This window comes from Elephas maximus, chromosome 8 (genome assembly GCF_024166365.1).
Source record: "Elephas maximus indicus isolate mEleMax1 chromosome 8, mEleMax1 primary haplotype, whole genome shotgun sequence".
Lineage (NCBI taxonomy): Eukaryota > Metazoa > Chordata > Mammalia > Proboscidea > Elephantidae > Elephas > Elephas maximus.
Genome location: NC_064826.1, coordinates 115903383 through 115927117, shown reverse-complemented (window position 1 = coordinate 115927117; position 23735 = coordinate 115903383). Strand labels below are relative to the sequence as shown.

Genomic DNA, 23735 nt, shown 5'->3' with positions numbered 1-23735 from the left:
CCACAGGTTACCTTATGAAGCTTGACACTTGTGTACAGCAATGCTGTGGGTCCCTGTAGCTTCTCCAAAGAATCAGCTGTGGGGTGTTCAGCCCTGCACTTTCTTTTCTTCTCTTTTTCTTCTTTTTATCCCTTATCCGTGCCCACTTCTGTTTCCAGAAACATAGACTACAAAGAGTGACACTGAATATTAGCGACAGGCCTGGGGTTTGGCGTCTCAATAATATTGGTAACAAATGTTTGTTGTGTTTTATATGAATCATCTAATTCAATCCTCATGTCAACAAGTGAGTTAGGTAACATTACTACCTCGTTTTCTGAGATTGGACCTCATATAACTACTAAGCGTTAAAGTCAAGAATAGAAATCCAGAATGTCTCTCTCTAATGGCTACATGCTTGCTTCCCTTGGGACCCGTCCTTGCTAGAGATTTAGCTCAGCTCAAAAACTTGCTCCATTTTTTATCACTCGTATTGTCAAAGGACTGAGTTTTGTTGATTCAAATTTACATCTGCTTCCTATTTCACTAATTTTCCTTTTATTTTCATGATTCCCTTCCTTCTACTAACTAGTTTTGATTGTTGTTCTTTTTCTAGCTTGATTTTCAGATATTTTTCTTTTATGTTTTAAGGCTATAAAATTTCCTTTAAGCAAAGCTGTAGCTACAGTCCACACATTTTGATATGTCATCATTTTATTATTAATTGGCTCAACAATTTTTCTAATTTTCATTGTGATTTCTTCTTTGAACATGGTTATTTAAAAGAATATTGCTTAATTTTTGAACATTTGGAGACGTCTATAATTATTATTATTTTTTGTAAATTGATTTCCAGCTTAATTCCACTATAGTGAGAGATTGTACTCTGAATATTTCAATCCTTTGAATTTGTTAGGGTATACTTTATGTCCCAGCACATGGTTAATTGTGGCAGATGTATGTGGTCTTTGAAATAGTGTGAATTCTGGTATTGTTGGCTGCAGTGTTCTATGTATACACATACATGTATTCCCCCATTGCCGTTGAGTCTATTCTGACTCACAGCGACCCTACAGGAGAGAGTAGAAGTGCCCCATAGGGTTTCCAAGGAGCATCTGGTGGGTTTGAACTGCCAACCTCTAGGTTAGCAGATGAATTCTTAACCACTGCACCACCAGGGTTTCCCATACATATGTATGTGTGTGTGTGTATATATACATACACATAAAATGATGTCAAGTATGTTGTATTGTTCAAATCATCCGAAGATTACAAGTTTCTTATCTGTTTGTTAACTGACATACGTGGGTTAAAATTTTCCACTATGGTGGTAGGTTTGTCTATTTTTCCCTTAATTTTTCATTTTTTTTCTCTATATAATTTGAGATTATATCATTAGTAGCTTATGAATTTTTGAAATGATAGTCTTTATCTGTAGCATAATTTTTGCTTTAAGAACCTACATTGCCTGGTATTAGTATCATTACACTAGCATTATTTTGGTTAGTGTTTACAGGGAATATGTTCCCCTATCATTTTATTATCTACCTTTTAGTATCCTTATATTTAAGATGCTTTTCTTTTAAGCTTCTAATGACGGTTGTTGCTTTTATTTATTCAGTCTGGCAATCTTGTTTTCAATTGGATTGTTTAGTCCATTTATATTTAATGTACTTGCTGCTATATTTGACTTAGATATATCACTTGTTTTCTATTCCACTTTTGATCCACTTGTTCTGTATTCCTTTTTCTCTTCTTTTTTTTCCCATACATTGGGTCACAAGGGTTTTTTTTTAATTTCACTTATTCCTTCTAAAAATTTATTTGTTTTGCATTTTTAAACTATCAGTGATATTCCTAGACAATACAACATACATACTTGACATAATAATGCCCAGAAAATTAATAATTAGTAATTTTACCACTTTTAGAGAATGTAAGGGCCTTATTATATTAACTCCATGTACCTGTTTATTCCTTAAGTGCTATTTTGTTTTTTATATTTTTATTCTTTTTCCATATCTTAAATCTCAAAAGATATTATTATCAGTATTTTATAGAGTAATATTTGTCCACTTATTTACCTTCTTTTATTGTTCTTCAATACTTTCTGGAGCTCTAAATGTCCATCTAGAATATTTTTTTCATACTGAACAACTTTCTCTACTCTTTCATTTAGCTTGAATCAGCTACTCAAAAATTCTCTTGGTATTTGTTTTCATTTTTTAGTTCTCAGAGTTTACCAATATCTTTTAACAGTTTTATCAAGCTGTAATTTATATACCTTACAACTCATTCATTTTAAGTGTACAATTCAATGATTTTTATTAAGTGTCCGAAGTTGTGCAACCGTTACCACAATCTGGTTTTTAAAAAATTTTCATCATTCCAAAAGATTCCTTGTCCATTTGTAGCCATTCCCCCATTCCCACATTCAGCTCTAGGTAACTACTGATCTACTTTCTGTCTCTGTAGATTTACCTTTTCTGGATATCTCACATAAATAGAATAATATAATATGTGGTCACACGTGTCTGGACTCTTTCAATTAAGGGATAGTTAACACAGGGTGAGATGAATAGCAACTGAAGTAACTTAGTAAACTATGGCTTTTTTTGGGCTTGTGTGACCTGTATTGTACACACTTGTAACTCCAATTTGCTTCATCCTTGCTGTTCAAGGAGCCCTGATGGTGCAGTGTTTAAGAGCTATGGCTGCTAACCAAAAGGTTGGCAGTTCGAATCCACGAGCCACTCCTACAGGGTCACTATGAGTCAGAATCGACTTGACAGCTTTTTGATGCTTTTTTTTTTTTTTTGGTTTTTGCTATTTGAGGTGTGATCTTTGGGCCAGCAGCAGCAGCAGCAGAGTAAGCATTATCTGGGAGCTTGTTAGATATACAGGATCTTGTTCCCATCTCAGATCTACTGAATCAGAATCTGCATTTTAAAAAGATCCTCAGATGATTTGCAGGCACATGAAAGCTTGAGAAACACTGGCTTACACAAATATCAATGGAATAACCCTGTTGTTGCATATTCAGCTTTAGGTTATCCATTCCTTCTCCCCCTCGCCCATTAAAAAAACAAAGCAAAAATAATTGAACATGGCAAGAATGTAGTATAACATACTAGAAAACCCAAAAACAAACAAACAACAACAACAAAAAACCCATTGCCCTCAAGTTGATTCTGATTCATAGTGACCCTATAGGACACAGTAGAACTGCCCCATAGGGTTTCCAAGGAGCACCTGGTAGAATCAACTGCTGACGTTTTGGTTAGCAGCTGTAGCTCTTAACTACTATGCCACCAGGGTTTCCATGGTATAACACAGTCACTAATTAAATTTTATAATAGAGGGATTTCCTATAATTATTTAAATTTACGGAGTACAAGCCATTAGAGAAATGCAAATCAAAACCATAATGAGATGCCATCTCACCCCAGCATTACTTGCATGAATTAAAAAAAAAGAAAAAACGTTGGAGAGGCTAAGGGGCAATTGGAACTCTTATGCACAGCTGGCAGGAATGCAAAATGATACAACCATTTGGAAAATGATATAGCACTTCCTTAGAAAGCTGGAAATAGAAATACCATATGATCCAGCAATCCCACTCCTGGGAATATACCGAAAAAAAAAAAAAAAAAAAACCAAACCCATTGCCATCGACTTGATTACGACTCAAGAGTGACCCTATAGGACAGAGTGGAACTGCTTCATAGAGTTTCCAAGGAGCGCCTGGTGGATTTGAACTGCTGATCTTTTGGTTAGCAGCTGTAGCACGTAACCACTACACCACCAGGCCTTCCTCCTAGGAATATATCCTAGAGAAATGAGTCATCATGTGAATAGACACATGCACACCCGTGTTCATTGCACCATTGTTTAGAACAGCAAAAAGATGGAAATAACCTAGATGCCCATCAACAGATAAATGGGTAAACAAACTATGGTACATATGCACAATGGAGTACTACACAGTAATAAAGAGCAATGATGAATCTGTCAAGCATCTCACAATGTGAATGAATCTGGAGGACATTATGCTTAGTTAAATACTTCAATCACAAAAGGACAAATATTGTATGAGTCCAGTACTATAAAACTCATGAAAAAGTTTACACACAAAAAGAAACAATCTTTGATGTTTACGGGGGGGGGGGTGTTGGGGATGAAAAAACTAAATAGACAAAAGATAAGTGGTAACTTTCGTGAAGGGTAAGACAGTACAAAATACCAGGGAAGTCAGCACAACTTGTCCATATAAGCTCCACAGACGCATCCAAACTCCTTGAGGGACTGAATTACTGGGCCTAGGGCTGTGGAGACCATGGTCTTGGGGAACATCTAACTCAATTTGGCATAACGTATTTATAAAGAAAATGTTCTATTCTACCTTCGTGAGTAGAGTCTGGATTCTTAAAAGCTTATAAGCATAGAGGTGGAGCCAAGTTGGCGGAATAGACAGATGCTTCTGGTGAGCCCTTTTTACAGCAAAGACCTGAAAAAACAAGTGAAACGAGTATATTTATGACAAACTAGGAGCTCTGAGCATCAAAGGCAAGCTTAGAAGACAAACTGAGGGGCACGGCGAGGAAGAGATGGTTCAGAAGCAGAGAGGAGTTACCGGACCTGAATCACAGGGAGCCCTCATGCACCATTCCTGGGAGAGGCAGAGGTGGGCTGGTACTAACATTCGGCTGCAGTTCCCTCAGGGAGAAGCAGCCAGCTACACAGCCTACTCACACCTCCGGAACCAGAGAAGAACAGTGCTGTCAGCAAAAGCTAAGTACTTGCGTATATTTTACCATGTCCCCCCAATCTGAAGCCGGCTTCAGCGGCTGAGTTCACTGGGCCTGAGATAGGCCCTGTTAAGTGCCTAGAGCCATCCTTCTGGCCTTGGAGAAGGAATAAATTTGCAATGGGGGGAAAAGATAATTCGCCAGCTCCACTAACTGGGGATGCTCAGGACAGAAGCAGCTCCTGTCCAGGCATAAATGGTCCATGGACTTTGAGTACATTTCCCCTCTGCATGTACCTTTGTTGGCAGACTCCAACTGTTTCACCTATGCAGTGGAGAGGTGAGTGTTTGATATTTGACATTGCATGCCTATTAAACAGGATCCTCACCTACGCACATCAGGGGCCTAAAGACTGGTAGCTCCATTCAGGTCACACAGCCACCCATGACAGGGTTCCAGGGATAACTGGTACCTCCCAGTCCTTACAACCAAAAACGTTGGGTGCCCATGGCCCATCTGCAGAACGCACCCACCTGTATGCTCTAGGGAACAGAGACTCATTTTCCTCAGAGACACTTGGGGGTTGATTCTCAGCCCCCTGCCTTGTTCAGAGCTTGACCCCCTTCTGCAATCAGATACCAGTATATACTCCAATCCCCCGTTCCCATCTAAGACTGCGGGACAAAACCTGTACCAAACACTTGATAATCAGCTACCTGAACACCTGAGCTGAATTCATACAAGAAAACTGAATGGACTCCTAGACTGATATACCTGATAACAGCTCTAGCCAGCTGGGGACAGGATGTCAGAGCTCCAAAGGTGAAAATAATCAAGCTAGCTCTCTCAAGCAACCCATAGGGTATACCAAAACAAAACAAAGCAGCAGCTATGACACAGTAATCAAGCATAAACTAATACAATAACTTATAGATGGCTTGGAGACAACAGTCAATATCAAGTCAAATAAAGAAACAGGCCGTGATCACCTCAACAGGCTCTCAAAACAAAGAATCCAGGGATCTTCAAGATGAAAGTGCATTCCTGGAATTACCAGATGCAGAATACAAAAATTTAATATATAGAACCCTTCAAGACATCAGGAAGGAAATCAGGCAATATGCAGAACAAGCCAAGGAACACACAGATAAAGCAACTGAAGAAATTAGAAAGATTATTCTGAAACATAATGAAAAGTTTAATAAGCTGGAAAAATCCATAGACAGACACCAGTGAGAAATTCAGAAGACTAATAAAATTACAGAATTAGACAACTCAATAGAAAGTCAGAGGAGCAGAATTGAGCAAGTAGAAGCTAGAATTTCTGAACTTGAAGATAAATCACTTGGCACTAATATATTTGAAGAAAAGACAGATAAAAGAATTAAAAAAAATGAAGAAACCTTAAGAATCACGTGAGACTCCATCAAGAGAAATAACCTACGAGTGATTGGAGTACCAGAACAGGGAGGGATAATAGAAAATACAGAGAGAATTGTTGAAGATTTGTTGGCAGAAAACTTCCCTGATATTGTGAAAGATGAGAAGATATCTATCCAAGATGTTCATTGAACTCCACATAAGGTAGATGTTAAAAGAAAGTCACCAAGAAGTGTTATAATCAAACTTGCCAAAACCAAAGATAAAGAGAGAATTATAAGAGCAACGAGGGATAAACTAAAAGTCACCTACAAAGGAGAGCCAATAAGAATAAGCTCAGACTACTCGGCAGAAACCATGCAGGCAAGAAGGCAATGGGATGACATATTTAAAAAATTGAAGGAAAAAAATTGCCTGCCAAGAATCATATATCCAGCAAAACTGTCTCTTAAATACGAAGATGAAATTAAGACATTTCCAGATAAACACAAGTTTAGGGAATTTGTAAAAACCAAACCCAAACTACAGGAAATACTAAAGGGAGTTCTTTGGTTAGAAAATCAATAATATTAGGTATCAACCCAAGACTAGAACAGTGGGCAGAGCAACCAGAAGTCAACCCAGACAGGGAAATGCAAAAAAACGAAGCAAGATAATTAAAAAAGAAAAACCCCAAACAGGGTAACAGCGATGTTATTATATGAAAAATGGCAACATTAAAATAATAAAGAGGGACTAAGAAATGTAATCATACACCTTCCATATGGACAGGAAGATACTACAAGAAATACTAAAGGGAGTTCTTTGGTTAGAAAACCAGTAATATCAGGTTATCAACCCAAGGCTAGAACACTGGGCAGAGCAATCAGAAGTCAACCCAGACAGGGAAATAAAAAAATAAGTAAAAAAAAGGCTCAAAACAGGGAACCAGCAATGTTATTATGTAAAAGAAAACAACATTAAAACAATAAAGAAGGACTAAGAAATGTAGTCATAGGTCTTCCATAAGGATAGGAAGATAAGGCGATACAAAGAAATAAAAGTTAGGTTTAAACTTAAAAAATAGGGGTAAGTAATAAGGTAAACACAAAGGAGACAAACTATCCTACACATCAAAATAAAATACAAGGAAAAAAGAGACTCAGCAGAAACAAAATCAACAACAATGAATATGAGGAAAGGACAATATATAAAGATAATCTACTCAGCACATAAAATTAAGTGGGAAAAAGAAACTGTCAACAACACACAAAAAAAGGCATCAAAATGATAGCGCTAAATTCATACCTATCCATAATTACGCTGAATGTAAATGGACTAAATGCACCAATAAAGAGACAGAGAGTGGCAGAATGAATTAAAAAACAAGATCCGTCTATATGCTGCCTAAAAGAAACACATCTTAGACTTAGAGACACAAACAAACTAAAACTCAAAGGATGGAAAGAAGTATATCAAACAAACAACAATCAAAAAAAAGCAGGAGTGGCAATATTAATTTCTGACAAAATAGACTTTAAAGCTAAATCCGTCATAAGGAATAAGGAAGGACACTATATAATGATTAAAAGGACAATATACCAAGAAGATATAACCATATTAAATATTTATGTACCCAATGAGAGGGCTGCAAGATACATAAAACAAACTCTATCAGCATTGAAAAGTGAGATAGACAGCTCCACAATAATGGTAGGAGACTTCAACACACCACTTTCTGTGAAGGACAGGACATCCAGAAAGAAGCTCAATAAAGACACGGAAGATCTAAATGCCACAATAAACCAACTTGACCTCATAGACATATATAGAAGATTCCACCCAACAGCAACCAAGTAAACTTTCTTTTCTAGTGCACATGGAACATTCTCTAGAATAGACCACATATTAGGGCACAAAGCAAGCCTTAGCAGAATCCAAAACATTGAAATATTATAAAGCATCTTCTCTGACCATAAGGCCATAAATCAATAACAGAAAAAGCAGGGAAAAGAAATCAAACACTTGGAAATGGAAGACATTAAGGATGGAAAAAAGAAATTCATTGAATGCAATAAGAATGAAAACACTTCCTATCAGAACCTTTGGGACACAGTGAAAGTAGTGCTCAGAGGTCAATTTATATCAATAAATGCACACACACAAAAAGAAGAGAGGGCCAAAATCAAAGACTTACCCCTACAACTTGAACAAATAGAAAGAGAGCAGCAAAAGAAACCCTCAGGCACTAGAAGAAAACAAATAATAAAAATTAGAGCAGAAGTAAATGAAATAGAAAACAGAAAAACAATTGAAAGAATTAACAATATCAAAAGCTGGTTCTTGGAAAAAATCAACAAAATTGAGAAACCATTGGCCAAAGTGACAAAAGAAAAACAGGAGAGGAAGCAAATAACCCAAATAAGAAATGAGATGGGTGATATTACAACAGACCCAACTGAAATTAAAAGAATCATATCAGATTCCTATGAAAAATTGTACTCTAACAAATTTGCAAACCTAGAAGAAATGGATGAATTCCTAGAAACACACCACATTCCTAAACTAACAGGAACAGAGGTAGAAGAACTAAATAGACCCACAACAAAAGAAGAGATTGAAAAGGTAATCGAAAAACTCCCAACAAAAAAAAAGCCCTGGCCCGGATGGCTTCACTGCAGAGTTCTACCAAACATTCAGAGAAGAGTTAACACCACTACTACTGAAGGTATTTCAGAGCACAGAAAAGGACGGAATAGTCCAAAACTCTTTCTATGATGCCACCACATCCCTGATACCAAAACCAGGTAAAGGCACCACAGAAAAAGAAAATTACAGACCTATATTCCTCATGAACTTAGATGCAAAAATCCTCAAAAAAATTTTTGCCAATAGAATTCAACAACATATATATATATAAAAAAATCACCATGAACAAGCGGGATTCATACCAGGTATGCAGGGATGGTTGAACATTATAAAAACGGTTCATGTAATCCATCATATAAATAAAACAAAAGACAAGAATCAGAAGATCTTATCAATTTATACAGAAAAGGCATCTGACAAAGTCCAACACCCATTCATGATAAAAACTCTCAGAAAAATAGGAATAGAAGGAAAATTCCTCAACATAATAACGGACATTTATACAAAGCCAACAGCCAACATCATCCTAAATGGAGGGAGCCTGAAAGCATTCCCCTTCAGATCGGGAACCAGACAAGGATGCCCTTTATCACCGCTCTTATTCAACATTGTGCTGGAGGTCCTAGCCGGAGCAATTCGGCTAGATAAAGAAATAAAGGGCATCCAGATTGGCAAGGAAGAAGTAAAAGTATCTCTATTTGCAGATGACTTGGTCTTATACATAGAAAACCCTAAAGAATCCTCCAGAAAACTACTGAATCTAATAGAAGAGTTCAGCAGAGTATCGGGGTACAAGAAAAACATACAAAAATCAGTTGGATTCCTCTACACCAACAAAAAGAACATCGAAGAAGAAATTGCTAAATTAATACCATTTACAGTAGCCCCCAAGAAGATAAAATACTTAGGAATAAATCTTACCAGAGATGTAAAGGACATACCAAGAAAACTACAAAACACTTCTGCAAGAAACCAAAAGAGACCTACATAAGTGGAGAAACATACTCTGCTCATTGATAGGAAGACTTAACACTATAAAAATGGTCTATTGTACCAAAAGCGATCTATAGATTTAATGCAATTCCGATCCAAATTCCAATGACGTTCTTTAATGAGATGGAGAAACAAATCACTAACTTCATATGGAAGGGAAAGAGGCCCCGGATAAGTAAAGCATTACTGAATAAGAAGAACAAAGTGGGAGGACTCACTCTACCTGATTTTAGAACATATTATACAGCCAAAGTAGTCAAAACAGCCTGGTACTGGTACAACAACAGGCACACAGACCAATGGAACAGAATTGTGAATCCAGACATAAATCCATCCACGTATGAACAGCTGATATTTGACAAAGGCCCAAAGTCAGTTAAATGGCAAAAAGACAGTCTTTTTAACAAGTAGTGCAGGCCTAACTGGATATTCATCTGCAAAAAAATGAAACAAGACCTGTACCTCACACCATTCACAAAAACAAACTCAAAATGGATCAAAGGCCAAAATATAAAATCTAAGATAATAAAGATCATGGAAGAAAAAATAGGAACAATGCTATGAGCCCTAACACATGGCATAAGCAGTCTGCAAACATTACTAACAATGCACAAATGCCAGAAGAGAAACTAGATAACTGGGAGCTCCTAAAAATCAAACACCTATGCTCATCCGAAGACTCCACCAAAAGAGTAAAAAGATTACCTACATACTGGCAAAAGGTTTTTAGCTATGACATTTCCTATCAGTGCCCCATCTCTAAAATCTAGATGATACTGCAAAAACTGACCTACTAAAAGACAACCCAATTAAAAATGGGCAAAAGATTTGAACAGAGTTCACTAAACAAGGCGTTCAGGTAGCTAACAGATACATGAGCGAAATGCTCACGATCGTTAGCCATTAGAGAAATGCAGATCAAAACTACGAGATTCCATCTCACTCCAACAAGGCTGGCATTAGTCCAAAAAACACAAAACAATAAATGTTGGAGAGGTTGTGGAGAGACTGGAACACTTATATACTGCTGGTGGGAATGTGCAATGGTACGACCACTTTGGAAATCGATTTGTTACTTCCTTAAAAAGCTAGAAATAGAACTACCATATGATCCAGCAATCTCACTCCTTGGAAAATATCCTAGAGAAATAAGAGCCTTTACACAAACAGGTATATGCACCCCATGTTCATTGCAGCACTGTTTACAATAGCAAAAACATGGAAGCAACCAAGGTGCCCATCAACAGATGAATGGATAAATAAATTACGGTATATTCACACAAAGGAATACTATGCATCGATAAAGAAAAGTGAGGAATCTGTGAAACATTTCATAACGTGGAAGAACCTGGAAGGCATTATGCTGAGTGAAATTAGTCAGTTGCAAAAGGGCAAATATTGTATAAGACCACTATTATAAGAAATAGAGAAATAGTTTAAACAGAGAAGAAAATATTCTTTGATGGTTAGGAGAAGGGGGAGGAGGGGAGCGTGGAAGAGGGATATTCACTAATTAGATAGCAGATGAGAACTACTTCAGGTGACAGGAAAAACAACACACTATACAGGCGAGGTCAGCACAACTGGACTAAACCAAAAGGAAAGAAGTTTCCTGAATAAGCTGAATGCTTTGAAGGCCAGCATAGCAAAGGCAGGAGTTTGGGGACCATGGTTTCAGGGGACATCTAAGTCAATTGGCATAATAAAATCTATTAAGAAAACATTCTGCATCCCACTTTGGAGAGTGGCGTCTGGGGTCTTAAATGGTAGCAAGCGGCCATCTAAAATGCATCAAATTAGTCTCAATCCACCTGGATCAAAGAAGAATGAAGAACACCAAGGACATGAGGTAATTATGAGCCCAAGAGATAGAAAGGAACACATAAACCAGAGACTACATCAGCCTGAGACCAGAAGACTAGATGCTGCCTGGGTACAATGGATGACTGCCCTGACAGGGAACACTGTAGAGAACCCCTGAGGGAGCAGGAGAGCAGTGGGGTGCAGACCCCAAATTCTCATAGAAAGACCAGACTTAATGGTCAGACTGAGGCTAGAAGGACTCCGGTGGTCATGGCCCCCAGACCTCTTGTTGGTCCTAGACAGGAACCGTTACCAAAGCCAAGTCTTCAGACAGGGATTGGACTGGACAATGGGTTGGAGAGGGATGCTGGTGAGGAGTGAGCTTCTTGGATCAGGTGGACACGAGAGTATGTTGGCATCTCCTGCCTGGAGGGGGGGACAGGAGAGGGCAGAGGCAGTTGGAAGCTGGCAAAATGGACACGAAAAGAGAGAGTGGAGGAAGGGAGTGGGCTGTCTCATTAAGGGGAGAGAAATTGGGAGTATGTAGCAAGTTCTGTGTGAGAGACTGACTTGATTTGTAAACTTTCTCTTAAAGCACAAATAAAATCTTAAAAAAAAAAAAAAGGTTTTGAGTGGCCATCTAAGATACTCCACTGGTCTCAGCCCATTGGGAGCAAGGGAGAATGAGGAAAACTAAAGACACAAGAGAAAGTTCAGTCCAAAGGGCTAATGGAGCACAACTACCAGAGCCTCTACCAGACTGAGTCCAGTATAATCAGATGGTGCCTCGCTGCTACCACCAACTGCTCTGACAGGGATCACAATAGAGGGTTCTGGACAGAGCTGGAGAAAAATGTAGAACAAAATTCTAACTCAAAAAGAAAGATGAGACTTGCTGGCCTGACAAAGGCTGGAGAAACCTGGAGAGTATGGGCTCCTGACACCCTTTTAGCTCAGTATTGAAGTCACTCCTGAGGTTCACCCTTCAGCCAATGATTAGACGGGCCCATAAAACAAAATGAGACTAAAGGAGCACACCAGCCCAGGGGCAAGGACAAGAAGACAGGGGGACAGGAAAAGCTGGTAATAGAGAACTCGAGTTTGAGAAGGGAGATTATTGACATGTCGTGGGGTTGGTAACCAGTGTCACAAAACAATATGTGTACTGTTTAATGAGAAGGTAGTTTGTTCTGTAAACCTTCATCTACAGTAGAATTAAAAAAAAAAATTATGAAGTGTAATTTTATCATAGGAACACAAACAAAAAAACCAAACAATTGGCCACAGTGTTAACTCTGACTCTTGGTGACCCCCATGTGTTTCAGAGCAGAGCTGTGCTCCAATGCTGATTTTTTAGAAGTAGACCACCAGCCCTTTCTTCGAGGCACCTCTGGGTGGACTCAAACCTCCAACCTTCTGGTTCCCAGAGAGTGCTTAGCCATTTGTGCTACCTAGGGACATTATAAAGATAAAATACAATTATTTAAATCTGTTGTATGCAGTTTTATCCCATAGACAAAACATTGACTCAATGTGGTATTTTGACATGAGGCAGATGGACTTGGGAACAAACGTTGCTTCCGACACAGGTTTCATTGGGCAAGCAACTTGGCAAACTGAATTTCATCAGTTTTCTCCTTGGTAGAATAGAATTGATATGCTAGGTCCTTATGTAGATTAAATAGGATCCCTGGTGGTGCAGTGATTAAAGCACTAGGATGCTAACAGAAAGGTAGGCAGTTCAAACCCACTAGCTGCTTCAAGCGAGAAAGGTGTGGCAGTTTGCTAGCCTTTTTTTTGTGTGTGTGTGATGTTAATTGTACATAACTGTGCTAATTTTCAAGATTACTGTCGCCTTTTTATTCTCCAAAATTATTGTAAAATTATATGCATATAAGCCAGTCTATTTCAGTGGAAACTCACTGAAGTATAATGGGTGCAAGTTTTTAAAATGAAATTTTGTTTATGAAATAGGTGCTAGAGAGGTTGAATAATTTATCTCAAATTAGAAGGGTTTTTCTCTTCAACAGCTTTACTGAGATATATTTGACATACAATGAATTGCACATATTTAAAGTGTACAATTTGATAAATCTTGCGTATGTGTATATCATCACACACAAAAAAAGCTCTGGTTTTGTTTCTCTAGGAGTGAGTAAAATGGTTAGATGGTCTGATAAATATATTTAATTTTTAAGGAGCTGACAAATTGTTTTCAGAAGTGGTTGTAGCATTTCACATTCCCACCGAATACCATAAGAATCCCAATTGCTCCGCATCCTCAGTATCAGTTGACACTGGCATGGTCAGCTTTTCAGTTTTAGCCATTTTAATGAGTGTGCAATGGTATTTCATTATGGATTTAATTCGCATTTCCCTAGTGATTAATAATGTTGAATATCTTTTCATATGGGGGCCCTCTGCATATCATTTTTTCTCTATTTACTGTTGTTTTTCCTACTTATTAAATGGGATTCTTTGTTTTCTTATGGTTATATTTGAGAGATGCTTATTTATTCAGGGTATAAGTCTCTTATAAGGTTTATGCTTTGCCAATAGTTCCTCTCAGTCTGTGGCTTGTCTTTTCATTCTCCTTAACAGTGTCAAAATTCTTTTAGATTTTAAAATTTTGATGAAATCATATTTTTAATTTTTTTAATGGATCATGGTTTTGGTATCTTAACTAAGAAATCTTCACCTAACTCACAGTCACAAATGTTTTCTCCTATGTTTTTTTCAAGAAGTTTAATAGATTTAGGTTTGAAATTTAGGTCTATGACCCATTTTTAGTTAATTTATATGTATGGTCTAAGTATATATTAAAGTTTACTTTTTTTCATATAAATATCCAATTGCTTCAGAAAAATTTGTCGAGAAGACTATCTTTTATCAATTAAACTACTTTTGTATTTCTGTAAAAAAAATAGTTGTCCAAATATGTGTGGATCTTTTTCTGGGCTTTATTATGTTCCAGTGATCTCCTTGTCTATCTTTACACTAAAATTTGTGTAAATATACGGTCTTGATTACCATAGCTTTATAGTAAGTCTTGAAGTCACGTAGTGTTAGCCTTAAACTTTGTTCCTTTTTCAAAATCGTTTTAGCTATTTTAGGTCATTTGCATTCCCATATAAATTTTAGAATCTGTAAATTTCTCAAAAGTTAACTGAGATTTTAACCATGATTGCCTTGAATCTATAGATCAATTTGGGGAGAATTGACTTCTTTACCACATTGAGTCTTCCAACCCACAAACATGGTATATTTCTCCATTTACTTATGTCTTTTTAATTTCTCTTAGCAATTTATTGTAGTTTTCATTGTGAATGTCCTTCAGACATTTCGCCAGATTTATCTCGTAAGAATTCAACAGTTTTTATGCTATTTTGTAAATAGTATTGTTTTTAAAAATTTCAATCTTTGTTGCTAGTATATAAACATACATTTGATTTTTGTATATTGATCTGGCATTCTGCAAAATTGGTAAACTCTTTTAGTTTTAGTGTTTTGCTTTTTTTTGGTGGATTCCACTGGATTTTCTAAATACAAGATCATGCCATCTTTTCAAATCCGTACGCCTTTTTCTATTTTGATTGCCTTGTTACAATGGCTATAACTTCTAGTAAAATTTTCAATAGAGTTGGTAAGAAAAGTCATCCTAGTCATATTTCTGATTCTAGCAGGGAAAGATTCAGTATTTCACCACTGAGCATGTTAATTATAGGTTTTTATTAGATGCCCTTAACTAGGTAGAGAGCGTTTCTTTCTATTACTAGTTTGTTGGCAGTTCTTATCAGGAATGAATGCCAGACTTTGTCAAATGCTATTTCTACATCTATTGAGGTGATTGCACAGACCACATTAATTGATTTGTCAGTGTTAGGACAACATTGCTGCCTGGAATAAACTCTACTTGGTCAATGTATTTTACCTCTTTATACGTTGCTGAATTCAATTGGCTAAAATTTTGCCTAACATTTTGCATCTATGCTATGAGGGATAATGGTTTGTAGTTTCCTTGTAATATCTTTGTGTTATTTTAGTATCTGGGTAATCTTGACTATAAAATGAACCATCAAGTAGCCTTTCCTTTCAGTTTTCTGAAACAGTTTGTGTTAAATTGTATTATTTCTCCCTTGAATCTTTGGTAGAATTCACCAGTGAAGCCATCTGAGCCATTAGTTTTCTTCGTGGGAAGATTTATTAATTAAAATTCAGTTTCTTTATTAGATGTAGGACTATTCATGTTATCTATTTCATTTTGAGTGAGCTTTCATAGTTTGTGTCTTTTAAGGAATTTATCTATTTCATCACAAAATTTTTTTTTCATAGAATTTCTTTATCATCCTCTTACTATCTATAGATGGCACTGCGCTGGGTTACTATCTATAGAATCTGTAGTAATATCACCCCCTCAGACTTGATATTGGTATTTTGTGTCTTCTGTCTTTTTATTGATTAGTCTGCCTAGACACTTATCAAATGTTATTGATCTTTTCAAAGAACCAGCCTTTGGTTTATTAATTTTCTGTGTTGTTTTCTGATTTCTATTTCCTTAATTTTCACTCTGATCTTTATTATTTTCTTTCTTCTACTTACTTTCGGTTTAATTGATTCTTCATTTCTAGTTTGCTAACATGGAAGCTGAAGTCTTTGAGATCTTAATTGCTTTCTTATATGGGTGTTTAGTACTATACATTTCTCCTCTAAGTAATTTTTTAGTGGTATCCCACATATGTTGGCATGTTGTGCTTTCATTTTCATTCAGTTCAAAGTACTCTCTAATTTCCCTCCTTACTTCTTTGATCCATGAGTTATTTAGAAGTATGTAATTTGGTTTCCAAATAATTTGGGACTTTCCAGATATATGCCTGTTACTGATTTCTAACTTAATTCAATCTTTGTCATTAAACATACCACGTGTGGTTTTGATCTTTTTAAATTTCTTGAGACTTCTTTTATGGCCCAAAATATGATCTCTCTTGGTAAGTATTCCATGTCCACTTGGGAAAAATATATGTTGTGTTTTTGTTGGATGGAATGTTCTATAAACATTAATCAAATGAAGTTGTTTATGTTCAAATATTTTGTCATCTTATTCTTTCAATTATTAAGAAAAGGGTATTAAAATCTCCAAGTACAATTGTGGATTTGTCTATTTCTCTTTGTAGTTCTATCAGTTTTTGTTTCATGTATTTTAAAACTCTGTTATAAGGTGTATAAGCGTTTAGAATTGTTATGTCTTCTTGATTAATCGATAACTTCATGTTATGAAATAAACTTCTTTGTCCCTGATAATATTCTTTGCTCTGAAATCTACTTTGTTTATTAGTAATATAGTCACTTCAGCTTCATTTTCAGTAGTGTTAAGATGTCTTTTTCCATCCTTTTACTTTTAACCTATTTATATCTTTACATTTTGAGTGCATTTATAGTATCATGAAGTTATGTTCTTTTTTTTTTTTCAAATTCATTTTGAAGCGTTCCACCTTCTTCTGGGGACATTTGGAGCCTTGGTGGTTAAGAGCTCGGCTGTTCAACAAAGGGTTGGCAGCTGTAATCTACAAGCTATTCCTTGGAAACCCTGTGGGGCAGTTCTACTCTGTCCTGTAGGGTCAGTATGAGTCTAAATTGATATCATGCTATTCCCATTTAATATGTTTTATGTTCTTTGCTAATTCTAACCTTTATGTCAGCTTTGGGTGAATTTTGAGTGAATAAATTTTCTCCTAATTATGAGTCAAATTTTCGTACCTCTTTGCATGCATGGTAATTCTTGATTGAATGGCAGAAGTTATGAATTTTACCTTGTTTTGTTCTGGTTAGCTTTGCAGTCCTGTAAATATTCTTGGCTTTATTTTGGGATGCAGTTAAATGATTTGAAAATAGTTTGATCCTTCATGTCTTCCTTTTAATATTTGTTAGGCAGGACTAGAGCTGTGCTCGGTTTACTTGTAAATATTCCCCTCTACTGCAGCAAGACCATTCTGCATACTCAATTCAATATCTAATGAATCATGAGAATTTCTAGCCTGGCTAATAGAAATAAATGTTGCTTCTGGCCCTGTGTGATTGTGGGACACTTATTCTTTTGGGAAGTTCTTTTCCCAGTCTTAGGTAGTTTCCTTGCAAGCATAGGTTGATCAGTTCTCAGGTGAATACACAAAAGAGGCACTCTGCAGATCTCCGTGGTTCTCCCTTTGTGGAGCTCTCTCCTTTCTAGTGCTAGGTCTGAGACCTCAAGCTGCCTCGGTCTTTCCAGACTCTAAGCAGTGTCTCCTCAACTCAGGACATCTGTAGGTTCCTCCTTCCTGTGCTGTGACCTGGACACTCTCTTAAGGCAGTAAAAAAAAAAAAAAAAAAAAGGCAGTAAGCTGGGATAATTGGAAGTCTTACCTTGTTTGTTTTGTCTCTCAGGTATCACCATCCTTCACTGCTTGATGTTCAATGTCTTGAAAATCATTATTTCATGTTTTTTGTCCATTTTTCAATTATTTCAAGTGAGAGGGTAAACCCAGTTCCTGTTACTTCACCTTGCCTGAAGCAGAAGTAAAATTAGAAGGATTTCAAATCTTCCTTTTTAAAAATTTCAACCATATTCACTGAACTATCATAGAATTTTTTGTGTTACTAGATTTGTCTGTTTATCCAACTTGCAATCAATATATGAAATGCTTTCATTATTCAGCTTTCTCTGAGGAATCTCCTTGTTATGAAGAAAACATGGATTGGAAAATCATCAGTGATAATTATTTTTTATTTCTGAATAACTTACTCAAGTCACCAATAGCTTCAATATCTAGGTAAGTTTTCAGAATTCAAACTCCTAAAGTATCCTCTGAAGATAAGCAAAACCTAATTTTAGCATAGGCATGCTATAAACCTTAAGATATTGACTTAGATATTAACACAGTGCTTCATACTAAGTGCTCAATAAATATTTGTTTAATAGAATATATGACACATAGGGAAACCCTGGTAGCGTAGTGGTTAAGTGCTACAGCTGCTAACCAAAAGGCTGGCAGTTCAAATCCACCAGGTGCTCTTTGGAAACTCTATGGGGCAGTTCTATGCTGTTCTATAGGGTCACTATCAGTCAGAATCGATGGCAATGTTTTTTTTTAGTGACACATAGGCACATTTTCCTTGATTTGTAGTGGAAATACAGTTTATAGTAGTAAGACTACCTCCATCGGAAGATCTAGGGTCATGGCTTTGTGCCTCCCTTTTGATCAGGATTCTGCTATAGAATCTTGGATCAAAAATAGTTAATGCAATTTGTAATAAATATTCCGAAAATAAAATGGCCATTTCAAAAATAATCGTATCTATTTCTTAGGGTTTATACATAGGATCTAAGATTTAGATTCTGGTAGTTTTGGAGACTTTTGGGACAGAAGTGATCTTTGGAACAAAATATGCCAGATTATTTATTGCTCTGCTGTTTCGGCATATGTGTTGAAATGGATATTTTTCTGTATAATAATGGGTATTGTATATAGTTTAAAGGCACACTTTATTTTTGCAGGGTATATAGGGTTGGCAATGGGGCAGAAGTTGTGCATTACAACAGTAGCTTTCAAAATTGGGAATGAATCAGACTTTCCTGTGAAGTTTGCTAAATGTGCAAATGCCTGGGCCTTTTTCCAGGCATACTAAATCTTCCCCTGTGTGTGCACCACCTATGTTTTAGTATATTTAACAAACCCTACAGGTGGTTCTGGTGCACACCAAAAGTGGAGAACCATTCTGCTGCCTCTGTCTAAACCTGGGAATCATCACTCCTGGGGAAACTTTTTAAGCCCAGCTATAGAGGTTGGCAGTTTGAACCTATCCGGAGCCACCATGAAAGAAAGGCCTGGTGACATGCTTATGCAAATATTACAGCCAAGAAAACCCTATGGAGTGGTTCTACTCTGTAACACTTGGGATCTCCATGAGTCAGAACAGATTCGACACCACCTGTTTTATTTTTTTTTAATAGTCACAGGAGAAATGACAATGGGATAGACTCTCTGGAGAAGAAGCCTTTCGCTCATGTCTGATGCATAATTCCTCACTTTCTTGAAATTCTCAAATATCTAATAGCCCTAGCAAGACAACCAAAAAACTAAACTACATGTGTCCACTGTCCTGTTTAATCCTCTGTCTATAGTACTGATGTCTATCTATAATACAGATGTCCTAGCAACTGGCACAATGTCCTTCATGACAGATTCTAGATAACTAGTTACTGATTTAATGAATGCAAAAGGAAATCATTAAGTAAATACAAATTTGCATCAAGTACAATTTAAATGAAGAAATCTGAACTTGAAATGGAAAAAAAACCCGAGTCATGTCTGATTTCTGTCACATAATAGTGTGAATATGTTAACTAAAAAATTCAAAAAGTTTCCTTTTCCATAAAATGGAATTAATGACTTCTACCTTAAAACGCTGTTGGAGAAATCAAGATTGTAGTTGTGTAAGTGTATAAAGCCATTGCCGTCAAGTTGATTCTGACTCATGGAGACTGTCTTAGTCATATAGGGGTTCTATAACAGAAATACCTCAAGTGGATGGCTTTAACAAAGAGAAATTTATTCTCTCACGGTCTAGGAGGCTAGAAATCCAAATTCAGTGTGCCAACTCCAGGGGAAGGCTTTCTCTCTCTGTCAGCTCTCAGGGAAGGTCCTTGTCATCAATCTTCCTCTGCTCTAGGAGCTTCTCAACTCAGGAACCTCGAGTCCAAAGGATAGGCTCTGCTCCTGACGTTGCTTTCTTGTCTTATGAGATCCCTCTGTCTCTCTGCTTGCTTCTCTCTTTTATCTCTCATAAGACAAAAGGTGATGCATATCACACCCCAGGAAAACTCCCTTTACATTGGATCAGGGGTGTAACCTGAGTAAGGGTATTACATCCCACCCTAATCCTCTTTAACATAACCTAATCTTGTCTCATTAACCATAGGCAGAGACTGGAATTTACCACACATAGGAAAATTACATCAATCACAAAATGGAGGACAACCACACAATACTGGGAATCATGGTCTAAACAAGTTGACACATATTTTGGGGGGACACAATTCAATTCATGACAGAGGCACCATGCTTCATAGAGTTTTCTTGGTGGTAATCTTTAAGGAAGTAGATCTTGAGGCCTTTCTTCTCCAGTGCCACTGCGTGGGTTCAAACTAGGCTAGTAGGTGAGCATACGTCATTTATAGCACCCAGAGACCGATAAACTGCAAAGCGATGTAAAAACATGTAGCAATATTACTACTACTGGTACTAGTTACTACTATTACTACTTCATCATCCTGTCAGCTCCTCATATTAAAAAAAAATAAAGTTTTGTGTTCTCTATTATTGCATAGCCACTTGCATTGTAGTTGTGCGTATATTTCTAAGCAGGACTGGGTTTAGGCAAGAATGGGAATGAGGCAAGGCTTATATTGGATTTCTAATGGCATAGCTTTCTCTCTCCTGATGGGAATTTTTCTTAGGTAGTGTTTTCAATGTCCCATGCTTCAAAGTAGCTACTTCCCATCCTACAAATAACAATTAAATTAAATTAAGCTTATATTTTTTCTGTGCTCAGATCTCAGCTATTAGACAGGAAAACAATATTCCTGCATTTGATCTATCATAAGCCAGAGAGTAAGTTACACAGCAGGGATAAAGGGTTAAAAACATTTAGAAAGTCATTCACCCTTAACGCATTAATAGTTGTGCTGCAAACTGCACTGAAAAGGGGGCAAGGTGGGAAAACTTCCACCTTTGTCACTAACTGCATAGTAAGGATCACTCTGAATTCAATTCCCACCTGGAAGTGGATCCAGGTTTCACCTTCCCACATCGCCATGATCCTCTTCACCAACCACATCCGTGGCACTTCCTTTCTGACCCTAACCACCCACAGTTAGGTCAGACTTCATCCCTGACTACCTGGGACCATGTCAATACATCCTGGGCCACCTGGGGCCAGGTCATTGGGTACCGGCTGTAGGCTTAGGAGCCTGTGCAACTCCCTGCACTTAACACCAGCCGCACTGCTCCCCCCACCCCTCCACCGCCCCCCAATCCCCTGAGGCTAGGTCACAAGCTTAGAAGTATTCTACCCTTCTTCATTGACTGCTTGTACAGCCTTTCCCAGAGCTGGGTCTTCACAAGTTAGGGTTCTGTCCTGCCAGTCCCTGCTGGTTCATTGCCCTCTGTGGATTTGTTAATTATCTATAATGGCTCACAAAATTCATAGAGATGATTACCTGTACTTACAGTTACTCATTTATTATAACCAGAAAAGATACATGCAAAGAGATGCAAGGTCTGGGAGAAATCCTAGCACAGGGCTTCCACTACCCCCAGGGATGTACCACCCTCTCCAGTGGGTGGTTGTTCTCACCAATCAGGAAGCTCCTAAAAGAAAGCTCTAAGGTCCAAACCCAAACCTAGTGCCGTCGAGTCAATCCCGACTCATAGCGACCCTATAGGTCCAGGGTCCCTTATAGTAGTCATTGGGACCTTAATGTATATGCATGAATCAACGAATATGCATGACTTGACTGCCTCATGCCCTGTTCCCTTCCTAAGGCCTGTTGGCAGGGTGGTGCCTGATTAGCTTCTACTCATTTGAACATATTTAAGTGTTGCCTGGCTGTTTTAGAAAAACAAAGACAACTTCCTTGCTCAAGAAATTCCAAGGAATATTTTTCAGAAACTAGAGACAAAGGCCAAAATGAATTCTTTGTCCATACAATAAGCAACACAAGTCAAAATCCCTTATCCATAATTCTGAAATTTTAAAAACTCTGAAAATTGAAGTTTTTCTTAAGGTTGGCATGGAAACTAATTTGGCAGAAACTTGACCAGAACCAAGGTGAAGCTATTTGAGACTGTTGACCCCACTTAGTGAGGCCATTCACGCATTTCATTGGAAGCATTAACGTGTTGATGATTGGTTGGTCCAGTGCTCCACAGGGGACATTAATTTATATCTGTTACATGTGCTGCTAGCTTTCTAATGTCTGAACACTCTGAATTCCAAAACAAACAGGGCACCAAGGACTTCAAAAATGGATTTGTAAATTCTGAACTACTAGAGTTAGGGGAGCCCTGGTGGTACAGCAGTTAAGAGCTAGGGCTTCTAACCAAAAGGCTGGCAGTTCGAATCCACCAGCCACTCCTAGGAAACCTTATGGGGGAGTTCTACTGTGTTCTATAGGGTCACTATGAGTTGGAGTCGACTCGATGGCAAAGGATTTTTTTTTTAAAGAGAGTTAGTAACTTATACAAGTGTGGATTTCTACTATGGGGTGAAATTGTGGTAACTTGTGAATTATTCTTCTAAGAACCTTTTTTGTCTTTTGAACATAAGTGCCTATAGAGAACAATCTAAAATAAAGAGTACCTAGTGGCGAGATTTATAGCATTGTGGAAAGACCACTGGAATTGCCTTCTGGGATGGGCAATCCCAACAGTTTTCCTTAAATTGTATAGGCACAGTTTTTGATGTGTCCCACCATGTGGAGCATCTCTACAGCTCAAAACATTTTAAGGTGTAATGTAGAATTGAATCCTAAGATTCCTCTGCCATAAATAGCAAAGTTATTTTTAATAATCAAACATGGGAATGCATGAGGTAAAATAGTTTAAAATGCATTGCTTTTAAGTTGTAGAAAACACATTTTAAGCTAAATATATGCAACTGCATTGTGGATTTCTAAAATACTTTCAAACAAGAAACCCTGAGAGTATGGCCTCCAGACACCCTTTTAACTCAGTACTGAAGTCTCTCCTGAGGTTCACCCTTCAGCTAAAGATCAGACAAATCTATTAAAAAAAAAAAAAAAAAAAGATTAGACAAATCTATAGGGCCAACAATAACACATGTGAGAGATGTGTGTCACTGTTCAAATATGTATATGAGACTAATGGGTACATCAGCCCAAAAGCAAAGACGAGAAGGCAGGAAGGGACAGAAAACTAAACAAATGGAAACAGGAAAACTGGGGTGGAGAAAGGGAGAGCGTTGAGACATTGCGGGGTTGGCAACCAATGTCACAAAACAATTTGTGTATTAAGTGTTTAATGAGAAACTACTTTGCTCTGCAAACTTTCACCTGAGTCGCAATTAAAAAAAATACTTTCAAACACTCACATTTGTTTAATTTTTTGTTGAGAAATATATTGTCCAGTAAATATTTATGTCTTACTGTAA

At 37.3% G+C, this 23735-nt stretch overlaps 1 protein-coding gene across 1 annotated transcript in view; it reads left to right on the top strand.

Moving 5' to 3' along the window:
• ABCA13 (ATP binding cassette subfamily A member 13) overlaps positions 1 to 23735 on the top strand; it is a 570776-nt gene that overhangs the window by 104182 nt on the left and 442859 nt on the right. The window contains 1 exon segment of the mRNA XM_049894281.1: positions 18220 to 18334. Coding sequence (XP_049750238.1) covers positions 18220 to 18334 — 115 coding nt within the window.